This window comes from Bos grunniens, chromosome 7, assembly GCF_055505025.1.
Source record: "Bos grunniens cultivar Pamir isolate PY7600 chromosome 7, Bosgru_T2T1.0, whole genome shotgun sequence".
Classification (NCBI taxonomy): Eukaryota; Metazoa; Chordata; class Mammalia; order Artiodactyla; family Bovidae; genus Bos; species Bos grunniens.
In genome coordinates this window covers 62,581,562-62,607,833 of record NC_141171.1, presented here as the reverse complement: position 1 = coordinate 62,607,833, position 26,272 = coordinate 62,581,562, and the positions used below count along the sequence as shown (strand labels likewise).

General features: G+C 44.3%; 1 protein-coding gene across 11 annotated transcripts in view; it reads right to left on the bottom strand.

Annotated features, from left to right (window-relative positions):
* The window catches only part of SLC36A1 (solute carrier family 36 member 1), an 88,280-nt gene extending 63,320 nt beyond the window's left edge, over positions 1-24,960 (bottom strand). For 3 of the 11 annotated variants that reach the window (XR_015167761.1, XM_086412519.1, XM_086412523.1), the window contains exons 1-7: positions 24,799-24,943; positions 12,608-12,755; positions 5,570-5,660; positions 4,415-4,503; positions 3,623-3,718; positions 1,279-1,363; positions 371-589 (exon numbers count right to left, since the gene is read on the bottom strand). Coding sequence is in view for 9 of the 11 variants with exons in the window: in XM_086412519.1 (XP_086268645.1) it covers positions 371-589; positions 1,279-1,363; positions 3,623-3,718; positions 4,415-4,503; positions 5,570-5,660; positions 12,608-12,750 (723 nt within the window). In the remaining 2 variants the exon portion in view is untranslated. Of the gene's footprint in view, positions 1-370; positions 590-1,278; positions 1,364-3,622; positions 3,719-4,414; positions 4,504-5,569; positions 5,661-12,607; positions 13,611-15,911; positions 15,992-24,798 lie in introns of those variants that run through there. The other 8 variants (XR_015167762.1, XM_086412520.1, XM_086412521.1 and 5 more) reach the window with 5 other exon arrangements.
* Positions 24,961-26,272: the final 1,312 nt, after the last annotated feature.

Below are 26,272 nucleotides of genomic sequence, written 5' to 3'. Positions count from 1 at the left end.
TTCCAATCTTATACAATGATCATGTATTATTATCTAACTGGGAAAAGTCTAAACTAGCAATCTCAATGGGAGTGATTTTGCCCTCCTTGGAGACACTGGGCAATATCTAGAGACATTTTTGGCTGTCACAACTTGGGGAGCAGTTGCTACCGGCACCTAGTGGATAGAGACCAGGTTGCTGCCAAACACCCTGTGATGCACAGGACAGCCCCCACAACAAAGAGTTATCCGGCCCAAGTGTCAACAGTGCCCACGCTAAGAAGCCCTAATCTTAGCACACTGCTTGTAAGTAACACCCCTATTTATGCTCACTTCCTCACTTTGTATCTCCGATTATTTATAAGACACAGTGAGAAGGCTGAGCTCCTACCTGAACAGTGAACTGGTAGATCATGACCAGGCTGACTGCCATGGTGATATTGGCCAACAGGGAGAAGATGGACAGGGCTCGCAGGTTCCTGACGAACACCAGCAGCACCATGAACGGCAGGAACGTGAGCATGTAGAGCCTCGAGTCCATAGTAGGCGTCAGGATCACTGTCTCGTTGTTGTGGCAGTTGTTGGTGGTCCCATTGGCCATTTCTATCACCTAGAGTGAACGGGAGAAACAGAGACAGCCTCTCAAATGACAAAGTGACCCTCCCACCGGAAGGGGTTCTAGGCTAAACGCTCGGTGTGTGAACAAAGTCGTATAGGAAGTCAGTGGTCATGGAACCATCTGCAGAGATCTGCCTAATTATCATTAGCAACCCAACTGTCAGAGCTGGGATTGATCACATCGTACCTAAAGACAAGAAAGGACTTTCCTGGTGGTCCACTGGTTAATAATTCACCTGCCAACACAGCGGACATGGGTTTGATACCTAGTCCAAGAAGATCCCACATGCCACGGGGCAACTAGACCCATGCGCTGCAACTACTGAGGCTGTGCTCTACAGCCCACGAACCACAACAAGAGAAGCCAGCACAATGAGAAGCCCGAATGCCACAAGTGAAGAACAGCCCCTACTCGCTGCAACTAGAGAAAGCCTGTGCACAGCAACAAAGACCCAGCACAGCCATAAATAAATAAATAAATAATATAAAATACAGACAAGAGGACAGCAAGACGTCTTGAGGTTTCTCGATGTCCTAGGTCTTTAATAAAATCAAACGACGCTGACCCTGTTCTATGTAAAGTGTTAAGATCTCAATTCTCGTGCTGAAAAAAACTGGCTTGGGAGGGATCCTAAACAGAAAGCCCACTCATCTCCTGCCATTCTTTTCCCTAGGGCCTACCTGTTTAAAGTTGTCAGCCAGAAAGACAAAATAGATACAGCAGAATCCCAGCTGCGTGACGATTAGGAAGAAGTCCACCATGCGCCTGTGGGTGGGGAAGGAAGGAACATAAAAGATCAAACAATAGAAAGCAAGACAGCCAGAGAGATGGGAGTTTGAACAGTGCTTCTTCCCAAGTCATCACAGACCCTTCCCATCAGGTTACAAGGATGAGGGTGCCCTGATAAGAGGAGAAAGTGTGTCACTGGTCTAGAGCCCTGGAAACAAGGATGAGGGTGCCCTGATAAGAGGAGAAACTGTGTCCCTGGTCTAGAGCCCTGGAAGAAGGTAAGGGAGGCGCTATCTGTGTGGTTCCCAAGAACACCTTGCTGGCTGCATGCCAGAAACGCTACACACAGTCAGGCAGGCCCGAGACAGTCCTGAGACTGGACTGGCAGGAGTGCAGCACACACATAAGGACTACCACCCATCCCTTGGCTACCCCTTCCCTATGGCCCGTCTGTCCCATTTCATCATGTTTATCCTAAAGCTACAGGGAGCCCTTAGCATAAGAGCCCCAGAAGCGGACCCCTTCACCGTCTCCTTCTATAACTTGGATCAAAAAACCAACCAACTCTCATGTAAGGACATGGAAAGAAATGTATCAAAACAGACTGTGGCTGAAGCACAGTTACAATAACAACAGCTAGTGACAACCTAATGGGTCATCAAAGGGAAAATGCTTAAATTATATGCCATTTTAGATGAAACAGTACATAGCAGGTAAAAAGAATATGTTAAATCTACGTGTGCCAAAACAGAAATGTCTAAAGTCCATTAAGGGAAAAAAAAAATCCCACCAAGTTTCCAGTCAGAATGCATAGTATGGTATTTACTGTAAAAAATGTGAGGAATCTGTACATGTTTTTACATACTCAGAAAATTCCAGGAGAATATTCATGCAACTGCAACTATACTTTTACTCTTCATTTTATGTTTTTCTATCTTGTTAAAAAAAGTTGTTGTTGCTGCTGGGTTTTTTTTTTCACCATGAGCACACATTAATTTTATTAAAGGAAGGAAGGAAAGGAGGGAGGGAAGTAGGGAGGAAGGGCGGAAAGAAAAAGAGGGGGAGGAATTGGGAGAGAGAGAAGGAGGAGAGAGAAAAAAACAGATGCAGAAAAAGAAGAGGAGAAAGGAGAAGACTCAGCCAACAACCAACCAACCAACAGAGGTCTCTTGGCAACTTGGCTTCTCCAGGCACAGAAAATGATTTTCCTGAAAGAATTACAGAAACCTGCATCACAGGAGGAAGCTTACTATGTGTGAAGGTAAAAGTCTCCCTATGATCACAAAAAGGAGTTTTTCTGGAGAACACTAGTATGATTCAATTTAAAAAAAGGTCGGGGGGAACTTCCTTGGTGGTCCAGCGGCTAAGAATCTGCTGTGCAATGCAGCAGACTCTGGTTCAATTACTGGTCAGAGAACTAAGATCCCACATGTCCGAGGGCAACTAAACCCATGCACTGCAATGAAGATCCTGTTGTTGCAACTAAGACCCAATGCAGCCAAATAAATAAACATTAAAAAAAAAAAAAAGGAGTTTTCTATGTCAAAATGTACCATTGCCTCAAATGGTAAACAAATAGTAGAATACTTCTCTCCAGGTGTCTGAAAAATTACCAGAAGGAGAAATTTCCAAATACCTCTCATGTCAGCTCCTAAAACATCTCTTTCCCTGAAAAACCCTTTTTCTCTAATTCCCCTCACCTCCCCCTTGAAGCCCTGCTTCTCCTGCCCAGTGCCCGGCCCTGAAAGCACCTATCAAGTACGCTTCTCACTGGCACAGTAGACAAGAGCATCTTTAGGGCTCCTCCCCCTCGGGGCCCCTGCGGTGCATTGCTAGCTCCTGATACTCTCTCTACTGGTATACCCTATTTCTGACCTCTTGTTCTCAACAGATCTCCCACACATCTTTCTCCTTCTCCTGGAGAGCCAGGACCATGTAGTATGGGGAAACCATCCTCCCTATACCTGGAATTGCTTTGTACCACTTACAAGAATGTGTTCAAATGTCTGTTGACCAAAAGAGGGGATAAAATACCATCGCTGGTCACAGGCTGTCAAAGCTGGAGGAGCCCTTAGCTACCTTTCAGGCCAGTGCCTTCCTGTCTTACTAATGAGGAAACTGAGGCCCACGGAGAGGAGTGGTCACACAGCTCAAGGTCACACAAATGACCACTGGCAAAGCTGAGCCCAAGCAATGTTCTTCCCACTAGCTACATGGTCTTCCACCCATCATCATCCTATCTGAAGACCCCCACACTGGGCAGCCACAGCCGCAAAGAAGAAGGAAACCCATTACCTTCCCCAGTGTGCGTGGTTCCGGAGCCAGGAGATGGGGCTGGCTTCCAGGCTGTACATCACTGTATCCCCATAGTCCACAAAAGGCTTGTTCAGTCTGGAAGAAAGCAGAGAGGAGAAGGGAACAGTGTGGGGTCAGACAATGACAATGACAGGACCAGCAGGGCTCATGGAGACCTGGGTGGGTTCCCCATCTGCCACCCCAGACACAGCACCAAGTCCTCAGTCTGATGCTTTCAAGGAGCCTAAGTCTGAAGTCGATGGGACAGTTACTTTCTTTATAATTAAGCAATCATCTGGTAAAATCCTTTCAATGGGGTGCATATTACAAAGCACATAAAACTAGAACATGGTCTCTGCACACTGGTTCTAAGTCAGTGTGACAGATGACGCATGTGTGTGCTCACTCAGTCATGTCCGGCCCTTTGGGACCCCATGGACTGGAGCCCGCCAGGCTCCTCTGCCCATGGTATTTTCCAGGCAAGAACACTGGAGTGAGTTGCCATGCCCTCCTTCAGGGGATCTTCCTGACCCAGGGATCGAACCCACGTCTTCTGTGCCTACTCTAGTGGCAGGCAGATTCTCTACCACTGAGCCATCCGGGAAGCCCATGTGACAGATGACAACAAGCTACAAAAGGGCACAGAAACTGCCAGAGAAAGGCCATTAACGAGTGGCCACCTTCAGCTAGCAGAGAATCGAGAGTGATGTGTGTTGAGCGCTCACTTCCGGCGCTGGTAACGGAACCTGGAAGGACAGCCTGTCACTCAAGAGGTGCATGGAACACCCTCACCTGTAGCAGAAGTGGTGAGCGCACTTCACCAGGATACGCATGCAGTGCACAGCCACGAGGCCAATCACCAACAGGCTGAGGGGACCCATCTGTGCATAGGCGGTGCGGGCCAGGGAGGGAGAGACAGGCAAGCAGAGTTAGAACTGGAATTCGCACATGATCAAAATGTGACTAGGGTACCTTCCAATGACAGAACTTCTGGCAGGGCATTCGAGAAACAAACATGTTCACAGAGACTAGTTGAGCAGGAAGGGCACCCTCTGAACCTCGGCAGGCCTTCTAGACAATTAATCTCCCTGAGGAGAACGACACAGATCAGGCTGTTTCGAGACTGCTGCCTACTCAGCAGAACAGAAGGCTCCTGGGACTGTCTGGGAAGAAAAGACAGGCTAAGGGCTGGTGGGAGGGGGCGAGTTCTGTCTAGAGTAATGGCACAGGCCAGTTTTCAGCGGAGGACAAGTCCAGCCTCTGGGCTACCTCTAACTTTATTTATTTATTTCTACTTTTCCCATATAACTTTTTTAAGTTGATATGTTGTTATTTTCATTTTTACTCGGTTAAGAATTTTTTTTTTTCCTGGCCTCAAGCCATGTGGGATCTTAGCTCCCAGTCGGGGTTTGAACCAGTGCCCCTCGCAATGTTGTAGTGGAAGCACAGAGTCTTAACCAGTGGACTGCTAGGAAATCCCCTATCTCCAACTTTAAAAGAAAGCAGAATGGCTCTGGACAGGCAGTCCATCAGGGGGAGAATCAAGAAAGGAAAAAAATTAGATTTTCAGAGTTGTCCATCTAAGGGCAGGGCGTGGAAAGACTATGGAAAATGGACAGAATTCTGTTATTCTTTAGTTACTATTATTGATGGAAATGGCCAGGACCTCCTCCTTACCTCAAGTAGCCTCCATGAGGGCAGGAATCTTTGTTTGTTTCACTCACTAATAATAGTCTCAAGAATCTAGAACAGTGCCCGGCACACAGCAGATCCTCAAAACATACCTTTAGAAGAATAAACCTGAACCCTGCTTTTTCTCAACTGCATTTGAAAAAGAAAAACTGCCCATTTCAAAATGTTTTATATGAAGTAAATTAAACACACACACACGCGTACCATCTCCTAAAATTTGTCACAATACTTCCTTGCACCGATGCAGACCCTTACCAAGATGCCGGCATTTTTCACCGCCAGAGGCAGCCCCAGGAGTCCTGTGCCAATGTTGCTTTTTAGCAGGTGGATCAGGGTCTGGAACCATCTGAAGTGGGAATAAGGCAGACAAGGGCAGGTTAACAATAATAAGAGGTAACATTTATCAAGTACTTACCGTTGAGCTAAGTGCCTTCATGAACCATCTCATTCAATTTCCAGCATGGCAGGCATATTCTTTACCACTGAGCCACCAGGGAAGCCCAGAATAACATGATGAGATAGGTATTAACTTCATTTTACACAGGATGAAGCAACTTGTTCAAGATCACACACCTGAGTGTGAACCTGGATTCAAACCCAGGATGTCTAGCCCCCGAGCCCATTCTCCTAGTCACTGGGCTATAATGTCCATCCCCCAAGGCATCTCTGAGTTCACCTTGCTTAGAGATTAGACCAGAGGGACAGTATGGTGTCGCTCCTGGTGTATTGGTTTTCACCCTGGAACTTTCCATTATAAAGACTCAGATCCAGAATTGCAACAGAGGATTCCAAGCATAACTGTGAAAGACAGACACACTGCTGTGAGTAAAGAACAGGGGAAATAACAAAATAGAAACCCCAAATCCCTATCAAAAAGTTTTATGTAACGTGAACAGAGTAAAAGTCATGTGGTCCCACAGTCCCTGGTGTATTGTGTATTTAAAAAAAAAAAAAAAGTCAAATGCCATAGTCCTAAGAGAAGCCCTCTTCAGACAGTCGCCTAATTTATCTTTCTGCCTTGAGAATAGTGTTTTCCCTTGTCTGTTATAGACTGTCCCTCTCAAGCTGCAATTGGAAAGCCACTCATGTGTAATTATTTTTTCACTCAACAAACACCATCTATAATGTGTAAAACATTGTGTTAATGCAATGGTGGAAACTGCATGGATCAGATGTGAACTTTAGTCTCTGGAAACTAATAGAGTCTGCAGGAAAATAAGGCAGACACATGAAAAAGATCAAACATGATACCACTTTGCCCCAGACTTCCTCAAGATTTGGTCCCTGGCACTGTCTGGAAATTCTTCTCCACATATAACCTAAACACCTCCTAAACGATGTTTCCACACATGTCTTCCAAACTGCAATTTAGTAGAAACTGAAAGCAAATCATGTGTTATCTTGTGGTGGTGGTTTAGTCACTCAGTCTTGTCTGACCCGTGCGACCCCATGGACTGTAGCCCACCAGGGAGCTCTGGCCATTGGATTTCCTAGGCAAGAATACTGGAGTGGGTTGCTATTTCCTTCTCCAAGGGATCTTCCCAACCCAGGGATCAAACCAGGGTCTCCTGCATTACAGGAGAATTCTTTTCCATTGAGCCACCAGGGAAGCCCATTAACTTGTAAGAACCATTATAAATAAGATCTGTCTACACTCTCTAGAAAGGAATTTTACTCTCGGTAACCTTTCTCCCTCTACCTCCAGGAAGAAAATCTCTTGACCTTCCTACTGTCCCCAAGTTTCTCATGCAAGATCAAGAAAACTGCTTCAAGTCTGAACAAGAAGAGGCAAGTGCTCTCCTGGATGAAACTAAGAGACGGCAAGGGTGCAGGGGTGACTCCTCCATTATCAAGGGCCAGTGACTAGGAGATTATGGGCAGAATGATGGACCAGTCAAATTTCTACCTTGGCAAATGTTTAATCCACTTAAAGGCAAAGGTAAGCACCTCACCAAAACTACCTGCCTACCGCAGGCCTCCCCAAAACACCCTGGGCTGGGTTTCATAGGAGATCAGATCCCTCCAGCCCTGATTCCGCCATTAATTCATTACGAAATTCCCTTCCCTCCTCTGGGCCTATCATCTCATATGAGAGGACTGGACCAGAACAGCAAACTTCAACTCTGAAACAGTAGGGCTCTAAGCAATTGACCAAAATTATTCTTTGTTAAAATCATCAATGTATTTATTTTTGGTGGTGCTGGGTCTTCGTTGATGCGCTCGGGCTTTCTCTAATTGCAGAGAGTGGGGGCTACGCTTCACTGTGGTGCACAGGCTTTTCATTGCGGTGGCTTCTCTCATTGTGGAGCACAGGCTCTATGCACGCGGGCTTCAGTAGTTGTGGCACATGGGCTTAGATGTCCCGAGGCATGTGGAATCTTCCCGGACCAGGGAATGAAACCCATATATCGTGCACTGTCAGGCGGATTCCTATCCACTGTACCTAAAGGACTTCCAAAATTGAGCTTTTCACCAGTGGCCACGAGCTGGGATTACCCAAAACCATATGAGTTATCACAGTATCAATTCCATGGACTAGAGAATCTTAACTATGGGGGTAAGAGGGAAAAATAAGCCTAGCAAATCATAGTTCTTATACTTTTTTGGCCTTAGGACCCTTGTATGTACTTATAAATTACTGAGGATCCCACATAGTTTTTGCTTACATGGATTATATCTGCTGATATATATATATGTATATATTTTATATACATATAATATATATGTATATATATTATATATATATTTATTTTATATATATATATTATATATATATATTTTATAAATTAAACCAAGAAACTTTAAAATACATATTAATTTAAAATAACAATAAACTTACTATGTTAATAAAAATAACCAATTTTTAACAGAAAGTAACTCTATTTTCCAAAAAAAAAATGTGAGAAGAAGTGCACTATCTTACTTTTTTTGCAAATCTCTTTAATGTCTTGTTTGGTAGCTGGATTATCTTCTGCATTCAACCTCTTGTGATACATTGCTTTGATGGAAGTCCCTGAAGAAAATCTGCCCTCACACAGATGTGTAGTTAGAATGTATCTGAATAGCCTGTTTAGGCAACTGTGATATTTTTTATTTGATACTACATCAAAACTCTACACACATAGTTTCTTAGGAGTTAGTTGTAATGTGGAATCTGACCTTTTCATACTCTACTATGTGAAAATACACTGGCAATCTTGCTCCTTGAATAGATCTTTTACCCACACACAATTTCCCAACATCACACTTTGGCCATATGGGAGATACTGGTTCCCTGAGCTACACAGATCTTTCAAATGCTGGCACATTTCATTATATGACATTTTAAAAAATCACATTCATTAGTATCATCCCTAATCTCATTAGACAAGTCTTTAGATAAAGGGAAGCTGTCAAGGTCACAGTGCAGGATACAAGTTTATTTTTTCTGATTTTGCTCAAAAGCTCAAATTTCATTGTTGGCAACATATAGTACTGGTTTTTTGTTTTTTTGGTTTTTTTGGCTGTGCTGAATCTTCACTGTGGCTCGAGAGCTTTCTCTAGTTGCAGCATGCTGGTTTGGTTGCACCTGCGGCATGTGAGATCCTAGTTCCCCAGCCAGGGATTGAACTCTGTCCCCTGCACTCAAAGGCAACTTTTAAACCACTGGACCACCAGGGAAGTCCCTTAATAGTTTTTCCTGAGGTGACGGTCTCATTACTTTCATTTTCAAGAAAATATCTGCCAAGTACTCAGATCTGAACGACCTACGGTTTCCTAGTTGTTCAGCAGAACAACAACGAAGTTGTTCAGATAACTCAGTAGAACCAGCTAGAGGTGGAGAGGGGCTTATAATGCGGGCAGACGGTCTCCTCTAGTTTGGAGTTCACTAGAGAAAATGCCACGCACCAGGAAAGACTGCAGCCAGGGGGCCTTTACCAGTAATGAGCTCCAAGAGAAGCTTTCATGTGCACTTTCCATTTTGTCACACAGAATATTAACAAAATATTCTGGACTGAAGGGTCAAGATTTAATAAAATTAGTGATATGACTGCTTCATCAAGGACATGCTTAAGTGAAAAATACAATGACGAGCATAATTTGGTGTTACCTCCTTGATGCACGCTGCTGCTGCTGCTAAGTCACTTCAGTCGTGTCCGACTCTGTGCGACCCCATAGACGGCAGCCCACCAGGCTCCCCCATCCCTGGGATTCTCCAGGCAAGAACACTGGAGTGGGTTGCCATTTCCTTCTCCAATGCATGAGAGTGAAAAGTGAAAGTGAAGTTGCTCAGTCGTGACCGACTCTTAGCGACCCCATGGACTGCAGCCTACCAGGCTCCTCCATCCATGGGATTTTCCAGGCAAGAGTACTGGAGTGGGGTGCTATTGCCTTCTCCGTTGATGCACGCTAAGGCACCAGCAACTTTACCCATCGTTGCTTCTGAACCATCAGTGCAAATGTCAACACAGTGAAAAAACAAATCACATCTAGTATTATTATGAAAACAGTTTTGACCTCGTGGGCTTCTTAAAATGGTCCTGGGACCCGCAAAGGGTCTGAAGACCATACTTTGCAAATGGCAACTCCAGATAACCTACTGAAGACTGGTTTCAGTCAACTTGTTTCTCAGCCTGCCAGCCTGGGGGAAAAAGTATATTGGTTGAGAGCAGTATAATGTAGCTCAATAGGGCAACAAGAAAACTTTGCCCGAAAGAGTAAAATCTGATGCCGTCATCAAAGCAGTCAACAGCTTGATAACTTTAAGGGTTAGGAAATTAACCTCACCAAACACATTATCATGGAAGCACCTGGGGCTCCTATCTGCATCCCTGACTGGGGATTCTTACTCAGTCCTAATCCCCTAGAAGAGCCTGGTGTGCATGCATATACTTTGCTTCTTGTACTTTGTTCCATGTATTTTTTCCACATACTTTGTTCCTTAGCAAATTAGATAACACGGTGGAGTAAGTCCCCAGGAAACAGGAACCCAGCTCAAAAACTTGTCCCTAACACTTCTCACCTGTAGAGCTAACTAGGTCCCAAATCAGCTTATACTTAATCATACCTGGCACATTTCTACATATGACGCGTCTGGCGATCCAGGCCCCAGGCAAGTACTCAACCAATCCTCCAAGTCCCAAAGGAGTACTTTTCCCTGCACCACTTGTGATGGGCTTGTGACACCTGCCATCACTTACAGAAGGGCTTTCCTGGGTCACCTACCTTGTTTCACAATACCAGGGCAGGATGGGCCCTCAGAAAAAGTACATCCCCAAGCAAGGCCAAGAGAACATTGATCAAACATTCCAACTGGTCAATTTCCAGCAAACAATGGGAGATAATTTGGTGTTGACTATTAGCTATAACCCAATGTGGAAAAAAAAAGAGAGATTCAGAATAGCCAACAACCATGCATTGTCTTCAGTATGACAAAACCTATAAGCTACCAATCCTGATGTTGCTAGATGACTGGCTGTGAACTTTAGAGGAGTCCCTCTAGAAATGAAAATCTAGACCCCATATGGCAAGCACTGCATAGACAAGCTGATGTCTAAGAACAAGGAGCAAAAACTGGAAAGAAAACTAGAGAGAGAAGCTTGGAAGAAGCATTTTCCAGTAACCAGAGTGACTTTTGAAGAGAAGCCATCACATGGCATTGGCTGCATTTGACACTCCTTCCACCTGGGGGAAGTCACGTAGGTAGGTAAGGTTAGGGAAGAGAGAGGAAAGATAGTTCTCACTGCTGCTGGTTGGGGCCTAAGCAATCTTTTCCATCAACTAACACTGCAAGCATATGGGGAAATCTACAGTAGCATGCCACAGGAGAAAGAAGCTATGGAGATGGAACCTTTATGAGCAGAAAACCAGCTAGAGGTGGAGAGGGGCTTATAATGTGGGCAGACCGTCTCCTCTAGTTGGAGTTCACTAGAGAAAATGCCATGCACCAGGAAAGACTGCAGCCATGGGGGCTTTACCAGTAATGAGTTCCAAGAGAAGCTCCCATGGTCTCCTTGGGCAGTCACAGGGGAGAGTGTGAGTCAAGGACATAATGGATCCCTCGATGAGTCACACCCAACCCCCAAGGGAACACACAGAGGATGATGGTAAAGCTTGAGGAATATACAGAAGGGCCACAGAAGATGGGGTACTGTGGTCCAGAGAAAATGTTAGGGCTCTGCTGATTCCAAAACTGAACCAGACAACTCAGTGGAGTAGAAAACCCTCTTCTGAATCTTCTCATTTGAAGAGTGAATCAGCACAGCTTCACACGGGGGTTCTCAATCTTATATTTGGAAAAACTGAGGCCCACAGAGGGCCAAACTAACCCAGATGAGACTTGGGATTCAGTTTTCAGAGATAAGGCATAAGCCCTCCTAAAAGCATACAAAGCAAATCACCTCTTCTTTTTATTTTTAAAGATTTTATTTATTTATTTATTTATTTTGATGTGGGTCATTTTTTTTAAGTCTTTATTGAATTTTTTACAATACTGATTCTGTTTCATGTTTTGGTTTTTTGGCAGCGAGGCACAAGGGACCTTAGTTCCCTGACCAGGGATCGAACGCACATCTCCTGCATTGGAAAGCAAAGTCCTAACCGCTGGAGTACCAGGGAAGTTCCCTCTTCTTTACCAACGCCTTGCAACTTTTAGGACCTCCCTGGTAGCTCAGCTGGTAAAGAATCCGCCTGCAATGCAGGAGACCCCACTTCAAATCCTAGGTCGGGAAGATCCCAGACTTCCCACTCCAGTATTCTTGGGCTTCCCTGGTGGCTCAGACAGTAAAGAATCGCCTGCAATGCGAGAGACCTGGGTTCAGTTCCTGGGTTGGGAGGATCTCCTGGAGGAGGGCATACTGCAAGAGAAGTTATTCTTCCCTCTTCCTATTTATTCTGTCAAATGCCCTGGCTGTTTGGTGATGGGGACAGAAGTCTGGGAGAGACTTTGCAAAGGACTGTCTGTATTGGACTTGGAGTTATTGAAGCTTCTAGCACAGATGACCCAAGGTTCTAAATTAAGAGAATGTTCTCTCTACAAGTTTTTCTTATGTTCAGGCTGTTACTTAGCACCAGCCTTCTGCGACCAACGCAGGTGAAATGAACAAAGAATAAGAAACAGAGTAGAGAGTAACTGACAAAGAGCTCAGATCTCAGCAGCATCACTCACTTCATCTCTTTAAGTGTTACTCTCATCTGTAAAGCAGGGAACTGATAAAATCGGGGGGCAAAAATAACTCACAGGGAGATTACATTACTAACACAGAACGTTGGAATATGATTCCCACCCCTAAGGCAGACAGAACAGCTACTTACGTTGTGCTATTGCTTTCCCCAAACCGCATGTAGGACCCTGAGGAAGAGAAGTTGTTCAGGCCTTCGGATGGGCTCTCCTCGGGGCTCGCATCGGTGGAGCTGTAGTCACGGTAGTCCTCATCCCGAAGTCTCTGCGTGGACATGGTAACTGGGGGGACAGGGGCGGCACTCAGACCTCCAGTGGCTCGTGCCTTTAGCTCCGAGCCTGGGGTCGGCTCTAGGGCAGAAGCAGCCATTGTCACAGAGTTCAGTGACAGCTGCACTATGGATTAAGTACAGTGAGAATGCCTGATACTGACAGAAATGGAAAAGGTACAAAGTACACATGGGCGGGCTGAGCTCACTTGACTTCTGCCTCCCAACCGACGGTGCCACATTCACAAGTTTCTAAATTTGCCAGCACACCAGGACAGAACAAAGGCGAGGCTCTAGTCTTTCCTATGCCTTAGTTTGGGATTGACAACCCCTTCCACTGAGCTAATTTCTTGGACCCCGGACCCAATAATTACATTTTATCTACATCCATCTTCCCCAAAAGCAAGCTCTTAAAGGACAGGAACCTAAATATTCCTAAGCTGCATTCTATTTTTCCTGTGCATTCAGTACAGTAAGAACCTTCTGCAGCCCAGAAATCCTGTCCAGATCATCTGATTCTACTCAAACTCTCCAGCAGGTCCCAAAGCTACAAAAGATGTTCCCTTTCTCTCTGCCAGGACCTCTGGTATGTTCTATGCTATGCTATGCTATGCTAAGTCACTTCAGTCGTGTCCGACTCTGTGTGACCCCATAGACGGCAGCCACCAGGCTCCCCCATCCCTGAGATTCTCCAGGCAAGAACACTGAAGTGGGTTGCCATTTCCTTCTCCAATGCATGAAAGTGAAAAGTGAAAGTGAAGTCGCTCAGTCGTGTCCGACTCCTAGCGACCCCATGGACTGCAGCCCACCAGGCTCCTCCATCCATGGGACTCTCCAGGCAAGAGTACTGGAGTGGGGTGCCATTGCCTTCTCCAGGTATGTTCTATACTCTTTGGTATATACTCACTCCCTCATCCTAGGACTCTCTTCTTGCAACCAGCATGAATATTGAGAAACGGAGCTAAAAGCAGCTCAGAGGAAGGCTAGGAGCATGACAGGTACATGCCACTGGCCCTTGTTGCAACATCTCCCTTCCACCCATCTTCCTTTTTAACAGATCTGCCAATTTTTTAAAGACAGTGGAAGAAGAAAACCTTCCTCTTACATGCAGAGGAAGGACAGAGAAGATGGTATCCCCTGGGTGGACTTTGCTTTAGTAATTAAGCAGCAGAAAAGAGAACAACAAGGACTTCGCTAAGATACACTACAAGTATACATTCCAAGAGTTGTGTAAGCTCCCAGAATATGAGGGTCTGTTGCTAAAAGAGCTGTTGGAGGTCACTCCAAACTGCTCATTTTACAGATAAAGAATCAACAACCGCCCCCCCGCCAAAAGCTGAAGGGACCTGCTCTGCTACAGCCAGGTAGCAGCCAAGCAGTAAACATACATCCTGACACTGCCTGAATCTGGAAACATCACTGAATACACTGCCAGTTGCAGTGATGGAATATCATAATGAAGGCGAGTCAACTTCCTCCAAGAATCTGCAAGTGAGTAAGGAAAAAACGGTTCATGAACATTAAAAATTGCAAATAAAAATCCTCTGACACTTGGCAGACTGGTACGACCACCTGCCTACAAAGTGCTTTTCCCTATCCTGAATCTCATATGCTGCCTCAGATGCCCAGGGGGAGACAGGACCTCCGAGGGCCATCACACAACGTGCTGTCCCACCTGACACATAACGTTAGCAGCCAGAGACTAGACAGCTCTGTGTCAAGTGCTCCCAGAAGTCCAGCCCCTGGGGATTCTTCAGACCCCACCTGGCACCTGAGTGATGAAGGGTGATCTCATTTTCTCCCACCAACCACATAACCTCATGAAGAAGGAGCTTGGCAGAAAGCCAGCAAAGGCCTTGGAAGTCCAAGAGGATTCTGCCTCACTTCACCACCAGAGCTGACCTTGCTAAGCATCTAAGAGGGCATCATTTACTCACATGGTGGAAGAATTCAAGGAGTCATCTAAGCTCTTGGGGCAACTAAACTTATAAGAAGGCTGGGGTAGGGGAAATCTATAAAATATCTTAATGTGAACAGTTGAAAGCTGCTACTCAGGTAAAATTGATTAAGTGAGTTTCTATGCAGGACATCCCTGATGGTCCAGCGGCTAAGACCCCATGCTCTTGTTGCAAGGAGCCCAGGTTCAATCCCTGATCAAGGAACCAGATCCCACATGCCTCAACTAAAGATCCTGAGTGCTACAACTAAGATCCAGCATGCCAAATACGTAAATAATTTTTTTTTAAAAAAAGGTTAGTATCTATGCATGTCAGAAGTGTGAAAAGTGAAAGTGTTAGTTGCTCAGTTGTGTCTGACTCTTGCGATCCTATAGACTGCAGCCTGTTCAGGCTCCTCTGTCCAAGGGATTCCCAGGCAAGAATACTGGAGTGGGTAGCCATTCCCTTCTCCAGGGGATTTTCCCGATCCAGGGATTAAACCTGGGTCTCCTGCATTTCAGGCAGATTCTTTACCATCTGAGCCACTAGGAAAGCAGTCAGAAGACCTGGGTGCTAAAGCTGCCTCTTATCACTAGTTTGCTCAGAGGCCTGAAGCAATTCTTATTTGCCTCAGGTCTTAGTTCCAAATGCTAAAAATTTGGGTGTAGGGGGTATGGTATACTAACCTATCTCTCAGCACCTCTTCCAGGAATCAATGTAATTCTTTATGCAAACACAATGGCTACTTTTGAGTCTCTTCCCACATACCCAAAGCTCTGAGGAACAGAAGCCTTCCAGGTGAACCCTGCATATTACCAAGGGAGAGGAACAGAAAACAGGCACTGACAAGTTCCCCAATCCCTCCCCATCAACCAAGAAACCACTCTTGGTACAGACACTCAATTTACTTCAAACACTGTTAAGAAGCCTCCTCATGTCACTGTAAAAACTGAAGTGACCCACAGCAGATTATCACTAAGAAAAGTGCTCAGAAAGAAGCTGAAATCTATAGATCAAAAGTCCAGTGAACAACTGCAGAATGTGGAAGATGTGGCTTGGCAACTGTGCATGTTGAAAAAGGAAAATAATGCTACTTACTGGTTTTAGTTGATGATAAGCTCAACAGAAATCAATGATAACACAGTAGATGCCAATTCTGCTAATGCAATTCTTGGTTTCACTACAAGAAAGAACCCCAGGGAGATGACAGACTGTTCTTTTTCTTGCCATACCTTGTACTCTGTTCCAGGTAGCACACTATAAAGGGGATGATGATCAACTGCTGTATAGCCAGGGGTCAGCACCAAGGTCACTAGGGGGAAAGAAAGCAGGTAAATGAAGAACGGCTGGAAGTCCTGAGAAGGTTCAACCTGGAGAACTGGAAACTCAGGAGGTACAAAAATTGTCTTTCAAAGCTGTTCTAGGGATCAGATTCATCCTTTGGAGCCTCAAAGATTACTCAGAAATGGGATCATTAGGTGGAAAGTAAAGGGAGGCAGGTCTTTGGCATAAGGAAGCCAACTCTCAAAGAAGTTATCCACAGGACTTCCCTGGTGGTCCAGTGACTAAGACTCGACCTTCCGATTCTGGGGCCCGGGTTTGATCCCTGGTTGGTAACTAGGTCCCAGATGCCACAACTAAAGATCCCGTGTGCCGCAACTAAGACCTGGAGCAGCCAAATATATAAATGAATAAAGATATTTAAAAATATATATGTGTGTGTGTGTGTGTGTGTGTGTGTGTGTGTGTGTATTAAAGGCAGTATCCAGGAACTTCCCTGAGTCCTTGGTTCGGGGGTTAAGATTCCATGCTTCCACTGCAGGGGTACCGGCTTCAATCCCTGGTCAGGGAACTAAGATCCTGCAAGCTGCATGACGGCCAAAAAGGAAAAAAACAAAACAAAACAGGAGTTGTCCAAATGGATCACTTATTCTAGGAGATAGCGTATCTTATTCCTGGAAAGTTCCAAGCAGAAGCCCTTCTCAGAACTGCTAGGCAGGAAATGAAGCCTGTAGAGGGTGGGTGTGATCACTCTCTGGAGGTTACTTCCTTCTAGGGCTCTTCTGGCAACCAAGGCCTCCACGTCTTTTCTCTAGCTATCCCCACTTAGTGCTAGTCTCCTTGGCCACCCTGCCCTGAGCTCTCTGTGATGAAATCTGGTTTCCACCATCTACTGCTATAATTGCTAATTCCTGCCCTGTGGGAGTTTTAATAGACCTTGTTAACTGTCCAAATGAGGGATGTGATATTTAAGAGTTCAAAACAAGCTTGTTCTTCAGGTTCTTAAGGACAATGAACTGAGTTTATATAACATGTGTGGTCCATCAACACGAAGTAAAAAATCTCCATAAAATACTCAGATTCAAGAGAGTACTAAGTAAGAAAAGTCTGCATGTGGGGTGACAAACATATATATTCAAGTGCACATCTGAACCAAAATTGAAACGTCAACTCTTTAAATAACCTTGATAAATGCTCTTCTTTTTCCTTATATAAAAATTATTTTTAACTAATCAACAATTGCTATTTCAAGGTCTTTTCTCACTTATTTCATATCTACTCTTCCTTAAATCAATGCAGTATACACACAAATGATGTTTAGTTGTAACATAATGGTCTATCATTATATTAATAAAATAATTTGCTTCACTAGCTCCCAGTTAAATTTTGAGCTTCTGCTTCTTTTAATGACTATCTTATAGCTAAAAAATACCCACATGTAATTTTTAATTTTCAAGTCATATCCTTGGAGTAGAGTTAGGTGCATAGGTTTTTAAATGGTTTTACTACAGAAATGACTGAACTAACCTAAAGTGTCACTAGCAATATACGGACATGCCTATCTCTTATAACCCTGCCAATGTTGGATTTTATTTCTTTTCTTTTTTTTTTTGGCCATGCTACATGGCTTGTGGGATCTTAGCTCCCCAACCAGGGACTGAACCTGGGCCCTCACAGTGAAAGTGCTGAGTCTTAACCACTGGACAACCAGGGAATATATGGATAGTATCATTTTTATTTCTGGTATTTCTGATGAATGAGTGGCTCCTTGTATTTATTTTATTTTACATTTCTTTAACTTCCAAAAAAAGACAACTGATAATCAAGACTTTAAGAGCATCTTTCCTCCACCTATCAGACTCATAGTTTTGAAAATACTTAGCTCATTTTTGAACTCACTTTTGAAAATCTAAAATGTTCTTAAGATAGCTATCTAAGAGTTTAGTGATGGGACTTTACTGGTGGTCCAGTGGTTAGGACTCCTTGAATTTCCAATGTAGGCAGTGCCAGTTCAATTCCTAGTCAGGGAGCTAAGATTCCACATGCTGCACAGCAGACTGGCCAAATTTAATTTACTGATTAAATTCTATTCCAAATTTCAGTATAATAAACATGATGACTTCCAGCAAGGAGAATCCATTTATATGAATTTGTAGGTCTCTTTTGGGGCACACAGGAAAGTCAAGGAGGGGAAAAGAGAAGAGGGCAGGAAAGGCACTGCAAGCGTCAGTTCGCTTCATTACCAAAAGCTAAGCAATGCTCCTAAGGGTGACTTGTAAACACAAAAAATATTATCCACTAGAAACGATTAAAACTAATAAATGCAGCAGAGTTGCAGGATATAAGATGCACATACCAAAATCAGTTGTATTCCTTTACACTTTCAGTGAACAAGGTGAAAACAAACTTGAGAAAACAGGTCCATTTACACAGCAACAAAAAGAATTGAATATTTAGGAAGAAATTTAGTCAAGTAGGTGTAAACTTGTACACGAAAACTATAAAACACCATAGAGAAATTAAAGAAGACCTAAGGAAATGAGAAAACATCCTAATATTCATGAACTAGAAGATTTAACACTATTAAGATGGCAATATTCTCTAAACTGAGGTACAGATTCAGTTGAATCCCTATCAAAATCCCAGCTCCCTTTTTGCAAAAATTGACAAGCCAATTCTAAAATCCATATGGAAATTCATAAGGTCCAAAACAGCCAAAACAAATCTGGAAAAAAGAAAAAAGATGGAGGACTTCCCAATTGCATAACTTAGTACAAAGCTACAGTAAGTAACCTCAAGACAGTACAGTATTGGCGTAAGGACAGACGTACAGATCAACTGAATAGAAGTGAGAGTCCAGAAATGAACTCTATACCTAGGTCAAGTGATTTTTGACAAGGGTGCCAAAACAATTCAATGGAGGAAAATATAGTTTTTTCAACAATTAACGCTAGACAACTAGAAATACACGTGCAAAAAAAAGAAGCGGAACTCCACCTCCCACCATATACAAAACTTAACTCCAAATAGGACTTCCCTGGCAGTCCACTGGTTAAGACTCTGTGCTTCCAATGCAGGGGTCACTGGTTCAATCCCTGGTCAGAGAACTAAGATTTCATATGCCACTCAGCATGGCCAAAAAAAAAAAAATTCAAAATAGATCAAAAACCTACATGTAAAGGTTAAAACTATAAAAACTCTTAGAAGAAAATATAAGCATAAACCATTGTAACCATGAATTAAGCAGTTTCTCACATATGACAGCAAGAAACACAAGAAAAAATAGATAAATTAGACCTAATCAAACTTTAAAATGTTTATGCCTCAAAGGATACCACCAAGAAGGTGAAAAACAACCCACAGAATACGAAAAATTTTCTATTAATTATATTTCTGATGAGGTACTTGTGCCCAGAACATACAAAGAACTATTGTAATTCAATAATAAAATGAAACCCAATTTAAAAATGGGCAAAGGACCTAAAGAGCTGTTTCATAGAAGATGTGAAAAAAGCCAATAAACATATGAAAAGATACTCAATATCTTTAGCCATCAGGTAAATGAGAAACAAATATCACATGTGAGGTATCACTTCACATACACCAGGATGGCTAGAATCAAAGACAAGTAACAGCTGCTGCTGCTGCTAAGTAGCTTCAGTCGTGTCCAACTCTGTGCGACCCCACAGACGGCAGCCCACCAGGCTTTGCCATCCCCGGGATTCTCCAGGCAAGAACACTGGAGTGGGTTGCCATTTCCTTCTCCAATGCATGAAAGTGAAAAGTGAAAGTGAAGTCGCTCAGTCGTGTCCGACTCTTCGAGACCCCATGGACTGCAGCCTACCAAGATCCTCCGTCCATGGGAGTTTCCAGGCAAGAGTACTGGAGTGGGGTGCCATTGACAAGTAACAGCAAGTACTGGCAAAGATGCAGAGAAATTGTAGAGAATCGTGTCTTACATTGCTGATGAGAAAGTAAAATGGTGCAGTCACTTTGGAAAACAGTCTGGCAGTTCCTCTAAAGGCTAAACATAGTTACCATGAAGAGCAGTGATAGTGTGAGTCACGCAGTCCTGTCAGATTCTGTGTGACCCCACGGACTATACTGTAGCCTGCCAGGCTCCTCCGTCCATGGGATTCTCCAGGCAAGAATACTGGAGTGGGTTGCCATTTTCTTCTCCAGGGGATCTTCCTGAATCAGGGACTGAACCCGGGTCTCTTGCATTGCAGGCAGAATCTTTACTGTCCGAGCCACCAGGGAAGCCCATAGTTACCATATGACCCAGTAATTTTGGCTATTAGGGATAATGCTGCTATGAACATCTTTGGGTATATTTTTCTACAGGCATACATTCTCATTTTGGTATGTACCTACAGGCATACATTTTCATTTTGGTGTGTACCTATGAGTGGTGGATAGGACCCAGCAATTCCACTCCTAGGTACACACCAAAATGAAAATGTATGTCCACAGAAAAATGTACACACAAATATTCATAGCAGCATTATTCCTATTAGCCAAAAAATGAGGGGAAAAAAAACTTGATGAGTGGATAAATGAAATGTGATATATCCATACAATGGAATATTACTTAGCAAAAAACAAAAAAAGAAAAATATGAAATACTGATAGATGTTACAACATGGATGAACCTTGAAGACATTATTCTAAGGGGAAGAAGTCAGTCACAGAGGAACATTTGGGAGCTGGGGGGATTAAGGGGTGATAGCTAAAGGGTTGAGTTTCTTTGGGGGTGATGAAATGTTCTGAAAATGACTGTGTTGCACAACTTTGTGAATTCAATAGAAAAGCTGTTGAACTGTATGCTTTAAATGGTTGAATAGTATGCTATGTGAATTTAATCTCAATAAAACTGCTAAAACAAACAAACCGATCTCTGGGCCCAATCTGATTCAGCCTCAGCATTTAACAGGCTTCTTATTATGATAGGTACACCCCAGGCCTCATCTCCTACCAAAGTTTATGGATTGGTGATATATGCATATTATAAGTACTACTATTATTATAAAACAATCACATTTTCTAGAACCCAGAGAAGCAGTGAATTCTCTAGATATACGCTCTCTTCTCCGTTGCTGGAATTCCAGAAACACGAACAAAGTCATAGACTGTGTTCCTATATGCTGTCTACAAGGAGGGAAGTAAAAATGTCTGACATCCACATGATTTGTTTTCGGAGACATGGGATAGTACTCCATCTGATCTACCACAGAATGACTTCCCTGACTTGAGACTCCTGCCTGAGACAGTGAGGTGCATGGGCAGCCATGAAACAGCTGCTGACCTCAGCAGGCTCTGCACAGGAGCAGCTGAATGAGCAAACTGACTTTTTACTCACCATCATAAAAATCTCTAAACATTAGCACCAGGCATGACTGACAGTTGACCAAGCTCCAGCTTCCCAGTTATAGATGAGAACACCAAAGCCTCAGCTGGTTAACAGTTTGGGATCAGAACCCAGCATACCAGATTCCTAGCCCAGTGTTCTTTCTAACACACCACCTACTCTTCCTAAAATCTCCCTGGGAACAGAACTCAGGCAGGATTAAGTCTACAGGGGAAATCCCACATAACAAAATGTGCATGAGTTCAGAGCCTAGTTATGTGACCCTAATCTCCCTTTGTCTTACTTTCCTTATCTGAAAAATGTTATTAATAACATTTACATCACAATATTGTTATGAATGTAGAAGTAAAAGATGTTAAATATGCTGCTTGGTGCATAATGGACCCTTATTAATGGTAGCAACTATGTTATTACTAGAGAGAAGGAAGTTCAAGGCAGGGAGTCACTACACAAATAAAGTGCCACAGAACTTCCTCCATCCTATCACTCTGGAGAGCTGAGCCAGGTCCCCATCTCAGAAACAATGATCTATCTGCTGAGAGCATCCCAGTAACCCACGGAGACAGAATGCTGAACTTCACGGAAAAGGGAAGCACAGAGGAATCCTTCCTACTGGATAGAATCATTGAGAACTGGCCCTGGGTGTCAAGGATTCCAAGAGAATGTCTGGGAGAAAAGAGCAGAGATAGCACCAAATATAGCATCAGGAGCTTACTCTTTTTAGTATATGCAGAATGTCCTAGCCAACGGACCCCACACACTCATTAAATAGAAGCTAGCTTTGTGTGCTCAGACCCAGTTAGGCCTGGCCAAAGGAAGGAGGTAAAGGATCCCTCCAAGATCTGAGTTAAGACTCAATGTGAACTTCCTCTTTGGGAAAAAGAGAAATGCTAGCCTAGGACTTAGGGGGTAGTCACATACTTCTGGAAGAAATTAGGAGGACTAGTCAGCAAAAGTAGAAACCAAAGTCCACTCACTCAGCCCAGTTCTAGGATCTCACTCCCAGTCAGGGTGGAAAGAAGGAATATATCATTAACAGTAATGTCTCCTCAGCATCTGATCCTGGAAGAGGTATCAAGAACTTAAAGAACTGAGACACTCGGTGGGGAAGGGAGGCAAGAGAGGGAAAAAAAAGAAAAAGTAGAAGCATTTAACATGAGAACTGTTATCTAAGCAAAGAGAAAAATAAAGCATGCACAAAAGTGGACCCGCTGCTCCACTATCTCTAACTCACATCCCACCTGCTAACAAGTCCAGTCCTAGAATTTCACATAACCTCAGAGTTAGAAGAAAACTTAAATTTTTATCTAGTCTGATCCTCTACCTACCACATTCCCAAAAGTAATTTCCCAATAACAATGACCTCTAGTGACAGGGACTGCCACACGCTGTGTTGCAACATGCTAGAGCACCACTTCTTTCAAAGTTCTTATTCTCACCCAACGGGGAAGGAAACGGTAACCCACTCCAGTATTCTTGCCTGGAGAATCCCGTGACAGAGGAGCCTGGTGGGCTGCGGTCCACGACACGACTGAAGCGACTTAGCATGCATGCATGTATTGGAGAAGGAAATGGCAACCCACTCCAGTGTTCTCGCCTGGAGAATCCCAGGGACAGAGAAGCCCAGTGGGCTGCCGTCTATGGGGTTGCACAGGGTCAGACACGACTGAAGCAACTTAGCAGCAGTAGCAGCAGCATTCTCACCCAAAAACCACTTCCATTATGGTATTTCCATCCCCTGGTCCCAGTTGTCATCTCTGGAACACTACAAAAGAATGGAATCCGCCTCCTTATACTGCCTTTAAAATAGACAAAGTTCTGAGCACTTCAAGCTGCAACAGGGATGAGGCCAAATGAACAGATACATGCTTCAAAGGGAAAACAAGGACTCAAGAGCAGACAATTATAAATGGCACAATCAGAAAACAAAGAGAGAGGGACTTAATATCATCATCAGAGCAGGCTCTGTTGCATAAGGCCTCCACCCCAGTCTCAAACTCAGAGCAAATGATCCAGCCTTTGGTGTCCTCTTGACTTCAGGAACACCTTTTAAAAAACCACATTCTAAACATACAATCATGTTAATTACTGTAAAATAGGCTCTCAACAAGAATCAAAGAGGCCCTTGATCATACTTAATAAAAGTCAAAATCATTTTCAGCTGTCAGCGTTTAGCTTAGATATAATATAAACAGTAAGAAAAAAGGAGGTGAATTTCATGGCAACCTATAAACAAGTAGGGAAACTGCTTCCTGGACAACTGTATTAAGAAACAAATGGAGGGAGGAGGTAGGATCTCTCTGGTTAGAAAACAGAGTGAGATAGAGAATGTCAGGGCAGAAGGAGATCTTAGGGATTCCACCCCATCACTGTACAGACTGGAAATCCAAACCCAAGCAAGGATGGGAGTCATCCCGGGTTGCAAATCAAGTGTCAGAACTAGAACAAAATCTCCTAATTCCCCAATCTCGGTTCTTTCCATTACACCAAGCTATCTTCTTTCAGCAAGCCTCAAATAACTGCAAAACATTCATCGGAATAACCAGCATTCCTCAAATCTGACAAGCTACATTAAAAACAAAGCAAAGGTCTTGACATTCTGCAAGTTAACGCTAGCGTTCTCCACAACCTCAGCTGGGAGCCGCCTACCCTCCCAAGAGCATCATACTCTGCTTCTTATTTCATATTTTGGGATGACTTACACAAAATTGCAGGATGCTTAAAAACATGATGAGTTTGCAGAAAAATCGAGGAACAGTGAATGAGGGAACCACACCCAGAGCCAAGCCGATCTAGCGGCAATTGAGAATGCAAAGCTGAAAAGGGAAAAACGAACGAAGGAAAAGGGTGTTGTTGTTGTTGTTGTTTTTTCCACCTGTCAAATTTTCCGCAGGAGGCAGTCTGGTGAAAAGCAAAAAGCCGCTGGAGTTCAGCGAGACTTGGATTCTAGTCGCAAGGCTGCGACTAACTCACTGGATGACCTTAGGCAACCCCTACTTTTTCTAGGACCTCGATTTCCTCAACAGCTCTAGAAAGTGACTGCAAAAGATAATTTCCCAGAGTCCTGGTAGTTCGGCATTCTATGACCCAAAGACTGGCTATCAGCAATTTCCCAGCAGGGCTCCCGCAACTGCCGGGTCACCTCCCCGCGACGTCTGGACCACTGTAGGAAGCGCAGCAGAAGCCCTAGCTTGTCGTTTCGGTGATCCTTCCCATCTCGGGACCTGTTCCCACACCTGTCAAAAAGGATGGGGAGGTCAAAAGAGACAGCGCGAAGAACACCTCTCATCCGGGAGGGGTGCCCACAACTCACCGCAGCTGCCACCGGGGAGCCGAGGAGACCAGGACTCGCAGCCCAGGCCGGTCGGTGCCAGACCCGGAGCATCTGCTGAACCCGGAGGAAGGCGACTTGGATTCAGCAAAAGGCGACCACCGGCAGCCAGCCCCAGCCCATCAGCGCGCGGACTTACCGCTCGAGTTCCGACTCCAGCTTTGGCTCCCACTTCGGTGCAGCAGCCCACCAGTCCACCAGTTCCTGCCTCAGCTCGAAGCCCTAGCCATCCCCACCCTCCGCTGCCCAAGCAGCCGCTTCCGGGCCCGTCACGTGACCCAGGCGCTCAAGCCCTAGGCCCGGGTCACGTGCTCCCGCGCGCGGCTACGCCTCCCCTCTAATGGGCTCGGCTTCGCAGCACCACCTGGCGACGGGGAGCTGAAACTGCGGGAACGACGGTTCTCGGAGTTGGGACTGAGCCGGGCGTCGAACATCTGGGCACCAGCCGAGAGCCCAGCGTCTCAGAGCACGGTCACCTGAGGTGTGGGCTTGTGGAAGGTGGCTCAGTTTTCCACGCGCTGAACTTTCTTTAAGACGTTTCGGTGATCATATGTTGCTTTTATGAATGAAAAACAATACATCTTTTCAAAACTTTAGTCATATTTTTAAACTTTTACCAAACATATGTGGTGGCGACCGGAAGTGGGACTCTGTAAGGCCAATTCTATCTTTTTAATATAGTTAAAAAATTTAACATTTCTGAATGACAACTTTTCAGTATGTTTGAGGTTTATGTCTTATCTACGGTTCTCTTTTACTTTAAAAAATATCTTTAAAAATTTAAAGATTTTTAAATTTTTAAACTTAAAAAGTTAAAGATTTAACTTTAAAAAGATTAGCTACTCAGAGAAACAAACCCACAAATTATTGATACAGCTACAAAATGGATAAATCTTAATTATACTGAAAGAAGTCAGAAAAAAAAAAAAAAAACATTGTGTTTATGTAATCTAGAAACTTTAATCTACACTGACAGAAAACACATCAGTGGTTGCCTGGGAATGGTTGTTGAGGTCAGGAGAGAAGAAAGTGATTATAAAGGGACATAAGGAAACTTTCCAGGTGACATATACGTCCATTATCTCGACTGTGGTAATAGTGTCACTGGTGAAGTTATACACTTTAAATGTGTGCAGTTTATTGTATGTAAATTATACCACAATAAAGCTGTTAAAATATTCAGTAAAAATTATAAGTAGAGTGGCAGGGCCTGAGGAGGGGACTTATGGCAGGGAAGCAGCTTCACAGACACCATGGCGGAGGCAGGAGCCCCCAAATTCCTGTGGCAGCGCCGTGAAAGGCTGGGAAGTACTGCGCGCCCCTCTCTCAGTGGCTGCACTTCCTGGGCCTGGACAATAAAGACAAGGAGCCAGAGGAGAGGAAAGGCGGGGACCAGAGCCTGGCCGGCAGCCGGCCATACAGACAGCCAAAGGGCCCCACTGCGGCCAGCAGCCCTCCGCTCCTGGCTGCCTCCAACCTCGACTCCAGGCTTCCCCAGACCCCTTTCCCGTGGATTCCAGCAAGGCCTTTGCCCTGACCCTGGCAGCACGTTGACCAACACCTGGTGGCCAGTGAAGGTTTACAGGCTCAACAACGACGAGCAGTGGGACAAC